The sequence below is a fragment of the Cucurbita maxima genome, unplaced genomic scaffold (genome assembly GCF_002738345.1).
Source record: "Cucurbita maxima cultivar Rimu unplaced genomic scaffold, Cmax_1.0 Cma_Scf00006, whole genome shotgun sequence".
Taxonomy (NCBI): Eukaryota; Viridiplantae; Streptophyta; class Magnoliopsida; order Cucurbitales; family Cucurbitaceae; genus Cucurbita; species Cucurbita maxima.
Window position 1 is genome coordinate 6,280,185 of NW_019272022.1, and position 11,441 is coordinate 6,291,625.

An 11,441-nucleotide genomic window follows, 5' to 3' on the forward strand; every position below is an offset into this window, starting at 1 on the left:
TAAGGTATATAAATTCGATTAAAAGTCAAATATGTATATTAAATTTTAAAAACTACGTTATGTTACAAATTTGATTCTTATAATTTAAAAAAAATAGTTTATATATTATTAAATGTTAATGATTCGTCGTTTGTGGGATTTTTTAAATTTATTTTTAAAGAAAGATGGGGATTCAATTATTTCCTAAAATTAATGGGGGGCCCACAACACGACCTCTTATGGCAACAACATAACCGTGAAAATATTGATAAGAAAAGAAAATAATAAAGAAACAGCGGACAGTTAAAGTTGAGAAGAGGGCCTGCTCTCCACTTTCCAGGCCGCCCTAGAAGCTCTTAATAAATGACAACCCCATTCCACTTTCACTCTTAGCAGACCCACAACAGAGAGATGAAGCTTTGGAGTCCGGTTTTGGTGGTTCTGGTTCTGGTTCTGGTTCTGGTTCGAGCCAAAGCAGACGATGGGTTCGTGAGTACCAGAGGGCAGCAACTGATACTGAAGGGAAGCCCATTTTACGCCAATGGGTTCAATGCGTATTGGCTAATGTACGTCGGGTCAGACCCATCGCAGAGAAACAAGGTCTCCTCTGCTTTTGAAGAAGCCGTCAAGCATGGGCTCTCCATTGGCAGAACTTGGGCCTTCAGCGACGGCGGAGACAGCCCTTTGCAGTACTCTCCCGGCAGCTACAATGAGAAGATGTTTCAGGTGAAGAAAATGGTCCGATTGCTTTGATTTTTGCGTTGTAGTGTCTGTGTTTGATGCTGAATGGGACATGGTTTTGTTAGGGTTTGGATTTTGCGGTGTCGGAGGCGAGGAAATATGGGATTAAATTGATATTGAGTTTGGTGAACAACTATGAGAATATGGGAGGGAAAAGGCAGTATGTGGAGTGGGCGAGGGATGAGGGGCAGTCCATATCATCGGATGATGATTTCTTCAGTAACCCTGTTGTGAAAGGGCTGTACAAGAATCATATTAAGGTAATTTCACAAACCCATCATCCTTTTCGCTTTTGTTTCGTTGATTGAGGCTTTGAAAGGGGTTTGTTTGTGCGGGGTTGGTGAAAATGAAACGGCTGGTTGGAGTGGTTGGGAATGATTTTAACAGGTCATTTACAGAGGGGAGTAATTATGATTTTTTTTTTACTTTTACTTTTACTCAACTCTAGAAACCCTTTACTTTTATAAAAAAACAGTTTTAAAAAAATCCAAATCTTTTATTGATATCTTATAGATTATATCAAAACTTTTCGATGTAAAAATATTTTTTATTTTCTTTTTAAAATATTTAAGGTGTTTTTAAAATTAATAATATTAGTGTGTATTTTGAAATAATCATTTTGGAAAGTTAATATGCAAAAAGTTTATATTAATCTATGGATTTTAATTTATGAATATTGATAATTTTGTTTGAATGCATATTGTATATTAGAGCATTTTGACAAGAATCAACAGCTTCACCCGAGTAGCTTATAAAGATGATCCAACCATAATGGCATGGGAACTCATGAACGAGCCTAGGTGTCTTTCAGATCCTTCGGGGAACACAATTCAGGTTCTCTCTAGATTTTCCTTTTCTTAGTTAAAGCTCATCGCTAATATATATTGTCCAAGTTTAGGAGAGTTTTGCACCCTTGTAACAAATTTTTCGTTCTCCTCTCCAACTGATGTGTGCCAGAGACGTTGGGCCCTTAAAAGGGTGGGTGAGATCCTACATCAGTCTGAGAGGAGAACAAATTCACACCCTTATAACAAATGTTTTGTTTCCCTCTCCAGCTAATGTGTGCGAGCGAGGACGCTGGGGCCTTAAGGGGGTGAGTGAGATCCCACATCGGTCGGAGAGGGGGAACGAATCCATACCTTTATAACAAATGCTTTGTTCCCCTCTCCAACTAATGTGTCAGTGAGAACGCTGGGGCCTTAAGGGGGTGAGTGAGATCCCACATCGGTTGGAGAAGGGAACTACTAATCCACACTCTCCCTTATAACAAATGCTTTGTTCTCCTCTCCAACTAATGTGTGTCAGCGAGGATGCTAGGCCCTTAAAGGGTTGGTGAGATTTTACATTAGTCGAAGAAGGGAGCGAAGTATTCTTTATAAGGGTGCGATAGCCTCTCCCTAAATAAACGCGTTTTAAAATCGTGAGTCTATATGTTTAAGAGGTTTGATGTATGAAATAATGGGGCAGGCGTGGATTAGAGAAATGGGTTCATACTTGAAATCAATAGATGGGAAGCACTTATTAGAAGCTGGTTTGGAAGGGTTCTATGGACAATCAAGGAATCAAGGGAATACAAACTTTCAAGTGGGAACTGATTTCATTGCCAACAATCAGATACCTGAAATCGACTTTGCCACAGTCCACTCATATCCTGATCAATGGTAACAATAAAGCTCCTCCCCTTCTTCACTTCACTTCACTTCTTCACTTCTTCAATCCATTAGGAGAAATGAAATGGGTGATTTCTACTGATGTCTGTAGGCTTACTGGTTCAACTAATCAGAATCAGCTCTCATTCCTAGACACTTGGCTCAATGAACACATCCAAGATGCACAGAACATTCTGCACAAGCCAGTTCTCTTTGCTGAGTTTGGGAAATCTACAAAGAACTCAGCCTCTGATCAAAGGGATCAGCTTTACAATGCTGTTTATTCAACTGTGTACTCCTCCGCTCGAGGCGGCGGTGCAGCTGTGGGCGGATTGTTCTGGCAACTTTTAGTTGAAGGAATGGATTCTTTTCGAGACGGGTACGAAGTGATACTTAGCGAGAACCCGTCGACTGCTAATTTGATATCTCAGGAGTCTAAGAGGCTGATTCGCATCAGGAAGATGTATGCCAGACTCAGGAACATTGAGAAGTTGAAGAGAGCAAAGGAGATGGGAAGAGCAGAGTGGGAGAAGGCCTTAAAGGGAGGCAACAACAGTCCTGGAAATTAAGCAAAATATTGACTACTTAATATAAGTTGTGAGGTTAAGAAATGAGAGTTTTTGCTCATCCAAAAGCTGATGGTTAAATGGCTTTGAATACTGAATGTGGTGCCTTGTGATATAAGGATTGAAATCAAGAGTTGTCTTAGGAAATATTTTGGCTTTCTACATTTTACATAAAGAAAAGAAGTTAAGTATTTACGCCAATTATTCATTGCTGAGAATTGTAGGTTTCAAACCTCCAGCAATTGCTTCATTTTCAACCCTCACCTATCTCTTGGCCTGACTACCACAAGGCTGCTGCCATTGGAATTTAAATAATGGTTCCATCTTTTATCTTCGCATTCTTCAATGTGACTGTGATACCGGATCTTATATAAAATCCTTCGTCTGGTCTCTCAGCTTCTTGAACGCCCTGAAAAAGTTACAAGCGCGCTTTGTTTAGCACAGATACCATTATCATATAGCTTCATAATTTGGAGAGTTTGCAAATTCTTAGAATACAATAAGCTCTTGAACCAAACTCAGGTTTTTGTTGCTTATTTCTTTGTTCAAATTCAACCACAGATAAAAACAATTTAAACTTCCTAAACTTTAACGTATTAAAACTACGAGCCAAACATCCTTAAAGAGTATAAAATTTATACTTACTTCAGTATTTGCAATAACCACATTTCTTCCAATCTTGGCATTCTTGTCAATTATGCAATTCCTGAAGTTGCAAAGAGTCAGAAACAAGATCGAATCCGAATAATTTCACGATAATCAGTGAGAGATAATAAAGTAATGGTTATATTTAACTAATAAAAGGGTTGCATCATTTAATAGTCAAGCCTAGTATTGTTTTCTTTGGACTCTCCTTTATGGGATTCCCCTCAAGGTTCTAAGGATGTTTCCAAGCTTTTAGGTTTTCCCTCAAGATTTTAAAACGCGTCAACCAGGGAGAGGTTTTCTCATTCTTATAAGGAATGTTTCATTGTTCTATCCAACAGATATGGGATCTCGCATTTTTTTTTGCATATTACCTGATTTTGGTGTTCTCTCCAATGCCAATTGGGATCTTTCCATCGGCAAGCAGAGATGCAATTTCAGATTCAGTCTGGTAGTAGTCCGCACCCATCATCATAGTATCCTAGAATGCAAAACCAACCAATCCAAACATTATAAAGGTTTTTCAGGACATGAAATTATGTGACAACAGCAAGTAACAAACAGCTGCTATGAATTTAATTCGGAGCAATATATCTATACAATCACAAATCAGCATGGCCAGTTCTCTTATTAGTTCAAGTTTAAGCCAACCAGCTTTTGAAACTGCATTTAGTCTTCTTGTATCCTTTTGGGAGGGAGGGAATGGCTCACCTTAAGCTCCACACCGTACTCCAATCGAGAGCGCACACCAACGATGGAGTGTTCAACATTACATTCTCGGAGAAAGCAACCATGAGATATTATTGCATCTACAATCTGCAAATACAGTTTCTTTTGTTATACAAGAATCAAACGGATGATGCAGAGAGCAAATTTGAGTTCCATATCTTACCCTGCATTTCTCAACTTTGGAAGGGGGCAAGAATCTAGGTGATGTATAAAATGGAGTCTTTGGATCATAGAACTTAAACTTCGGGCCCTGCATGAAAAGACACAACTAATCATCAGCTTAAGTAACTACTTTCTTGTGTTAGGAGAAAGACCTTGCATTCATTACACTTGAGAATAAGCATGAAAGCTGGATACAACCTGTTCCGTTAGAGCTAAGTTGGCATCAAAAAATGACCTCACGGTTCCAATGTCCTCCCAGTAGTCATTGAATAGATATGCCTGAAACAATTGGGGAACGTAGTTCTATTATCACCAAAAGCCTTCCTCTTCATGAAACACAAAACTTTATCTAAATGGATCTCACTTGAACTTTGTGGTCCTTAACAGCCGATGGAATAATTTCTGAGCCAAAGTCATTGCATGAGGGATAAGTACATTTTAAAAGCTTTAGTAGAATATCAGTTCTAAATACATAGACTCCCATTGATGCAATATAACGATTTGTTCTTGCATCTTGTTCTGAAAGTCCTAGAACTCTCGTGTCAACTTCCTGCAGTATAATATATGATGGATTGAAAACAAAATCAGACAAAGATTTGGCGCCCCATAGGAACAGGACTCATAAACTAATTGCATCAATGTTATCAACCATTGCTTTCAGGTCAGATCCCTTTGGTTTCTCTGCAAAATGTAGAATGCGTCCTGTATCATCTATTTTCATGAGACCGTAGTCTGATGCTCGGCTGCAAAATACCGAAGCGATAATGGATATCTAAGAGTTTAAGAATATAATCATAATAATCATAAGATCATGGCGGCCACGACGAAAGAAAGGCATACCTATCATCCATTGGTATGCATGATACTGTAATATCTGCATCTGTGTCAATATGTCTCTGCACGTTCAAAACAACCAGAAAGCCCCAATGAATCAAACGAAAACAAAAATTTGTGCAAAAAAATGATACGAACAACTACAAACTAGCTATGATTTAACATTATACCTGCACAAAATCCATGTAATCCATCCGGTAAAGGTGATCGCCCGACAAAATTAGAATGTTTTCAACATTTTTGGTCTTAGCAGCCTGCAGAAACCCAATGGTCAAAACGTTCTTTACACATTGAAAAAGCTGATCTTATGGGCCCACCTCAAATAACCATATAAATTGCCTGACAGCATCGGCAGTTCCTTGGAACCACTTCTTTCCGGTTTCACCCTGAGTCTGAGTGGCAGCTAGAACCTGTGTGTCTCAAACATGAATCGGGAAATTGAGCTCGATTAACACAAATGCTAAGCAGGGGTATAGATTGTAACAATGGGAAGAACAGTCATGATACCTCCACGAATCCATTGCCAAAATTCACTCCATTTCCAAAATTGTAAATACGAGCAAGGTGACGATTGAGAGAAAATGAATTAAACTGTGTTAGAACGAATATCTTTTCGATGCCACTATTGATGCAATTGCTCATAGGTATGTCGATCAGCCTATAACAACCTCCAATTGGAACCTGCAAGTCGTGCACTAATTCGTTATCCTGTGTTGGATCAATGGCTTCTTATCTATTATAACCATCTAAACGTCTCCCCCAATCAACAATGCTTTCAAGGTTATGCAGCTATCCTTCAAGATATTAGCGATTTGTTAAGAGGAAATTACCGCAGGTTTGGATCGCTGGCTGGTGAGAGGATACAGGCGAGTTCCAGCACCTCCGCCCAAAATGATTGAAGCGACCTTCTTCGGATCAGCTCTTGGAGCCTCCAATATGGGAGCCTGTAAAATCTGAGACCAAATTTGGAGTCAAAATTCCTGTAAAAGTTCATACTCTTATGAATATCAACAATATCGATGTACCATTGCTTCCTCATCGATATCTGACATGAGAACAGAATGAGCAACTCCTGGTTTAAGCTTTGTAGCGCAGGTCTGAGAAGAAGGATTATTCCGCGGGTGCACATTCATCTGCATCTGTTTGCATCTTCGAATACTCTCTCCCCAGAGCACGGAACGTTGATTCCAACCACACTGACCGCTGATTCGAAATGGAATGCTATCGGCCTTCAAGGTCACGCCAAACGAATCCATTGTCCGATCAACTGGAGATCAAGAAAAGGTACGTTCTCCGATTAGCTAGTCTGAATATGCTGAGTAAATCACAGAACAAAAAAAATCAGAAATATATCGGATCTTTTCTAACTAACGATATCTTCACAGAAAAGAGCCGAGTCCGGACCAACTCGTCAGCTCAGCATTTCTCTTGGCCTCTTATACTCATCTGTTGTGACAAATAGTTTTTCTTTTTTCTTTTTTCTTTTCTTTTTTAAATAATTAAAAAAAGAAAGAATATGATTGGCCTTTGAAATTATTTGTTCTTGAAAAATTTTAATTTATGAAATTAAATTGAGCTTTTTTTTTTTCTTTTTAATTTTCATTATAACTTGAAGAATCCCTGACCATATTCATAAAATGAATAATTTTTTCGCAATTTCTTGATCCAATTTTCTATTAATTAAATTCAAATTTTTGGGAATAAATTAACAATTTAAAATTAAAAAAAAACACTCATCTAACTAACAAATAAAAAACTGACTTTTTTTAAAGAAAACTTTTGCTTGAAATTTTACCCAAAAAAAATTGCATTAAAACTGTTGACCCGGTAGCCTGTACTGTGAGGTGTACGGCCCACAGTCACGACATTTATATAGAAAATCAGAAACAGAGGAAGAATATAAATTGTTGACCACAAATTTCAAACGAAATGGACGGTTGATATTCTCCACAAATTTAAGACAGTGGAGATCACGTGACCATCAAATCAAATAACACCTAAAGTTTTCTTTTATGCGGCCATTACTAATTTTCAATTATATTTTATTTCGATTTTTTTTTTATTTTAACTCAATCATAAATATGAGCATTATTTAGTAATCATTTATTATCATTAATTTAATAACTAAAAAAAATAAAATTTCATCCTTGAGATTTATTATCTTCTGAAAAAAATTATGACTAATAAATGTTTCATTTTATCCAATTAATTCATTTCAACTAATCCAACTAAATTATTAATGTTTAAATATCTTTCAGGTTGATGGTTAGGCCCATTGAAGCCCAGGGTCAAAGTTTAAGGCCCAATACTGGAAGGCCCAAAATAGAAAAGCGAGTGAAGAGGAACTCATCTCCCCATCTGTTCTTCCTCCCACTTATCCTCTCTTCATCGCAACCGCAGCAATGGCGCTCAACCTAACAAATTCCTTCCTTCAACGGTCATTTTCTCCGGCTATCGCACCGCCGAAGAACAAGGTAATTTCCCCGTTTTCTCACTTCTCAATTCCGTTTTCTCACTTCTCAATTTTCCGAAGATGGTGACTGTTCATCTCTATTGCCCTAAATTTCTGTGTAATTTCCAGGAGTTAGGAGCGAGACGTTACCGGCCGGTGGTGACCTGCCGGAAAAAGGATGTTCATCCCCAATTCTACGAGGATGCGAAGGTTTATTGCAACGGAGAACTGGTGATGACGACCGGTGGGACTCAGAAAGAGTACTCCGTGGATGTGTGGTCGGGAAATCACCCGTTCTATTTGGGCAGCCGCTCCGCCCTGCTAGTAGACGCTGATCAGGTGGAGAAATTCCGCAAGAAATTTGGAGAGCTGTCGCAGTTGATGGAGATTCCTGTCCTTAAAGGTGAAATCGTTCTGCCCACAAAACGCAAATCCGGCGGCAAAGGGAAGAAGAAGTAGAAGACTAAAGAATTCAATTAGCCTGGTAACAAGTTAAATTCAAATGCATATTGAGATTTTTGGTTCTTCTATTGCATCATATATCTGTGTAATTTTTAACAATCGAAACTAATTTGTCTGAATTCAACCGCTTGTTTCTGTCAATTGCCTTGCATTGCCTCGCTGTTCTTTAAATGCTCATTGTTGACGAAGAGTTTGATGGGTCTGCTGTAGACCTGTTCTTGGTTTGTTCAATTTTCTTTCTGGCATTCAGCTGGATACCCATTTGATCATTATTTGGGTTTTAAAACTTGAGAGCTTATATATAAATGCTTACTTCCTCAGTGAATTTTTTTGTAATTTGGCTAAGAATTCAGTTTTAGCTTAGAATTGATATCAAAAAGAAGAAAATTCATAGAGGGAAAGAAAGTTATAGAGAAATTATAATAGGAATTGTTGAAGTTCTGGGCAACTTCATGGCAGTCTTGTTTTTCTGCTACTGAATTGCTTATGAGAGGAAGCTATTGCAAATTACGGCAAGTCTCTGTTCCAAGTATTGTTTATTAGAATGAATTTTGTTAAATGTTAAATGTTAAATGGTAAGTTATTTAAGTTTGTGTCTATTTTTATTTATAATCCAAATAAATTAAAAGTATATTTTAAAGTATATGGAAAGAGTAATAAATGGAGAGATAATAGACCTATGTCCAACATGATAGGGTCCATATCAAGTTGCTCAATTCGCTCTAGGGGTACACACGTTTTAAGCAACCATACAGAAAAAAATCATTTTCACAAATTGTAACTTTTTGTATTTAGGACCATAATTATTCCGTGTGTAAATATAACATTAAGGTAAATAAAAAAATTTAAAATACACTGAAATATCATCTAAAAATAAATGAAACTTAGTAATATTATCTAAGAATAAATGAAACTTGGTTCTTTTTTAACGTGACATGAATTGCAACATTTTGTGACAATTTGAGCAACTTCCTTAACGTTTATATTGCATGATTGATGTCTTAGCGTTTATATTGCATGATTGATGTCTTAGTTTATACCAACGTTTCTCTTGGAGTAAGGAGCTACACAAGAGGAGTCACGGGATATAGTTTCCTATCAAACAAAAAGCTACAAAAATGGATGTCTCTTTATCAAACAAGAAGACAAGAAAGAGCATAGACTCTAGATCGATCGTTCAAAAAAAAAAAAAAAAAAAATTGACATGTTATTATTTTATATTTGTTATTTAAACAAAAATAAGTTATTTTTCTCCTTAATTATCATTAATTCCCCACCCTTGTCGGCAAAGTACTGAATATGCCTAATTTATAAATTTTTAAAAATTTAATCTAAAAGCTTAACTTTAAAATTAGTATGCCAATAAACGTAAATATAGTTTAAATTGAAATAAAATCTATTACAATTATAAATTGACATGTACTCCAAATTTCATTTGAAGATAGCAAAATAAAAATTCCTAAAGGGTTGAAATCCATTTATTCAAATCATTTCTTAACAAAAGAAACGACTAAATTGGTACTTTTAATTGTATTCCATGACAAATAATCTTCAATAATGGCTCCATAACGCTCGAACAGAACATCCATAATTTCTCCTCCAAATCTAAAATGAGACTCCAACATCGTTTCAACCACAGCTCTTATCGTCTTTGCCACTCTTTGTCCTCTCGACGGACTCTTGAGCCCACTATTAACCCTCTCCGCCGAGTCATCCCATTCCACGTCGAACTCTTCAAACCGATCTATATCGAACGACCCTTCCTTCTCTATCTCCATCCTCACTTCCTTCATGCATGGCGCATAGAAAGGTGCATTAAATGACTCGATCTTTTTCGCGTCAACCAAACCCTATCACACAAAAATATTAAAAATTATAGGATATTATCCACTTTAAGCTTAAGTCTTCGTAGCTTTACCTGAGAAACGAGGGTGGTTAAAGCCTCGGCCAAGAGCTCCCACTGATGGGCGGTACCAGCAGCTGTGGGGTCCATCGATTTCCTTCCCATGAAAGACAAAACCATACGCCCACCAGACACCATCTCTTCAGAGCGCGAGCTTATGAAACGCGAGAAGTCATTCCTGAACTGAGCAGCGTAAGCCAACAAAACACTCGGCGGGCTTGTCCGAGATAGATAAACCTTCCCTTTATTCATCCTTATTTTGTCCTCTCCTTTCAAACCTTCTGGAACCTTCGACAGCCAATGGAGACTAGAAGATGAATGCACAAAATTCAAGCTATGTTTAGGAAACAACCTTCCATAGAAAGAACCCGGCACGCCGGAGATAAAACACCGCCCAACTTCATCGCCGTTTGTATCCTTGAGCCGCCGGTGGAAATCCGGCAACGACCCGAATATGCTATTGAAGTCGTTGTTGAAAAGGTCGTTCAAGAACACGGAAACTTCAGGCAGCGGGTAGCCAAGGCGTTTGCACTTGGCGTAAAGAAGGTTGATGGTGTCGGAGATTAGAAGCAATGCGTTGCGCCCCGAGGAGCAGCCCAAATCCGCAATGGCAATGCTTTGCGGCGGCGAAGCGCTTGTAGCGTCCGTGCTTATAAGGGCATCCACCGCTTTCTCGGTGATCGGCATGGAGTCCGATATGATCTTTTGCTGTAGGGACGAGTTTTGCGTGTAGCTCGTCTCTCCACCTCCCTTGTTCATACACAGAATTTGCGCAACTTCCATTTTCTTTTCTTTTTTTTGATTAATTTGTAAGCAAATATATGAATTTATAGATTGGTGACGAAGATGGTGGAATTTGTACACGTATTTATAGCCTCGAAAAAGGAAACGCTATAAACGTATGCGAAATTACAATAGTGGGTCTGCCTGGGTTTCTTTTTAGCACTACAATAATGTGTTGTTTGTGCCCCTGGATATTTGAAAATTATTGTTTTTATTTTTTTTATTATTAAAAAATAAAAACTTGTTTAATTATTTTTAAAATCAATTATAATATTTTTATATTATATTCCTATTTAAATGTTTATTATGCATTTTATAACAAGAAATAAGAAACTTATTATTTTATTTATTTTATTTCAAAATTCTATCCAAATTTTTTAGAGAAGTAGAAAAAGTTATCAAATAGGTGTATTATTTGAAAACTGAAAACAAAAATCAGAAAATGAGAAATAAAAATAGAATATTTAAATAATATCATGCCAAACAATTTTATCTTTTATTTTTTTAAAAAATATGGCATCCATCCTTAACAACTT

At 37.3% G+C, this 11,441-nt stretch overlaps 4 protein-coding genes across 5 annotated transcripts; 2 read left to right on the plus strand and 2 right to left on the minus strand.

The window, feature by feature from the left end:
• The first annotated feature begins 287 nt into the window (after nucleotides 1-287).
• Nucleotides 288-3,106, plus strand: LOC111480874 (mannan endo-1,4-beta-mannosidase 7-like). The gene is made up of 5 exons (XM_023126087.1): nucleotides 288-705; nucleotides 786-980; nucleotides 1,432-1,554; nucleotides 2,188-2,381; nucleotides 2,482-3,106. The coding sequence occupies exons 1-5, from the start codon at nucleotides 391-393 to the stop codon at nucleotides 2,936-2,938; spliced, it is 1,284 nt and encodes a 427-aa protein (XP_022981855.1). The 5' UTR covers nucleotides 288-390; the 3' UTR covers nucleotides 2,939-3,106.
• LOC111480873 (glucose-1-phosphate adenylyltransferase large subunit 1-like) lies at nucleotides 3,029-6,768 on the minus strand. 2 transcript variants are annotated; one of them, XM_023126085.1, is made up of 15 exons: nucleotides 6,678-6,768; nucleotides 6,331-6,572; nucleotides 6,136-6,258; nucleotides 5,813-5,986; nucleotides 5,623-5,715; nucleotides 5,476-5,559; nucleotides 5,312-5,367; nucleotides 5,121-5,214; nucleotides 4,836-5,021; nucleotides 4,670-4,750; nucleotides 4,473-4,559; nucleotides 4,292-4,396; nucleotides 3,955-4,061; nucleotides 3,581-3,641; nucleotides 3,029-3,344 (listed from the first exon to the last, which is right to left on the minus strand). In XM_023126085.1, the coding sequence occupies exons 2-15, from the start codon at nucleotides 6,559-6,561 to the stop codon at nucleotides 3,243-3,245; spliced, it is 1,584 nt and encodes a 527-aa protein (XP_022981853.1). In that variant the 5' UTR covers nucleotides 6,562-6,572; nucleotides 6,678-6,768; the 3' UTR covers nucleotides 3,029-3,242. The 2 variants fall into 2 exon arrangements, with proteins under 2 accessions (XP_022981853.1, XP_022981854.1); XM_023126086.1 differs by lacking the exon at nucleotides 6,678-6,768 and having other exon boundaries at nucleotides 6,136-6,249; nucleotides 6,331-6,671.
• A 466-nt stretch (nucleotides 6,769-7,234) lies between these two features.
• LOC111480796 (50S ribosomal protein L31, chloroplastic-like) lies at nucleotides 7,235-8,436 on the plus strand. Its single transcript, XM_023125962.1, has 3 exons — nucleotides 7,235-7,241; nucleotides 7,592-7,779; nucleotides 7,887-8,436. Exons 1-3 carry the CDS (start codon nucleotides 7,235-7,237, stop codon nucleotides 8,214-8,216), a joined length of 525 nt encoding a protein of 174 aa, XP_022981730.1. The 3' UTR covers nucleotides 8,217-8,436.
• A 1,203-nt stretch (nucleotides 8,437-9,639) lies between these two features.
• Nucleotides 9,640-10,934, minus strand: LOC111480899 (jasmonate O-methyltransferase-like). Its single transcript, XM_023126126.1, has 2 exons — nucleotides 10,138-10,934; nucleotides 9,640-10,069 (listed from the first exon to the last, which is right to left on the minus strand). Exons 1-2 carry the CDS (start codon nucleotides 10,903-10,905, stop codon nucleotides 9,707-9,709), a joined length of 1,131 nt encoding a protein of 376 aa, XP_022981894.1. The 5' UTR covers nucleotides 10,906-10,934; the 3' UTR covers nucleotides 9,640-9,706.
• Between the last annotated feature and the right edge of the window lie 507 nt (nucleotides 10,935-11,441).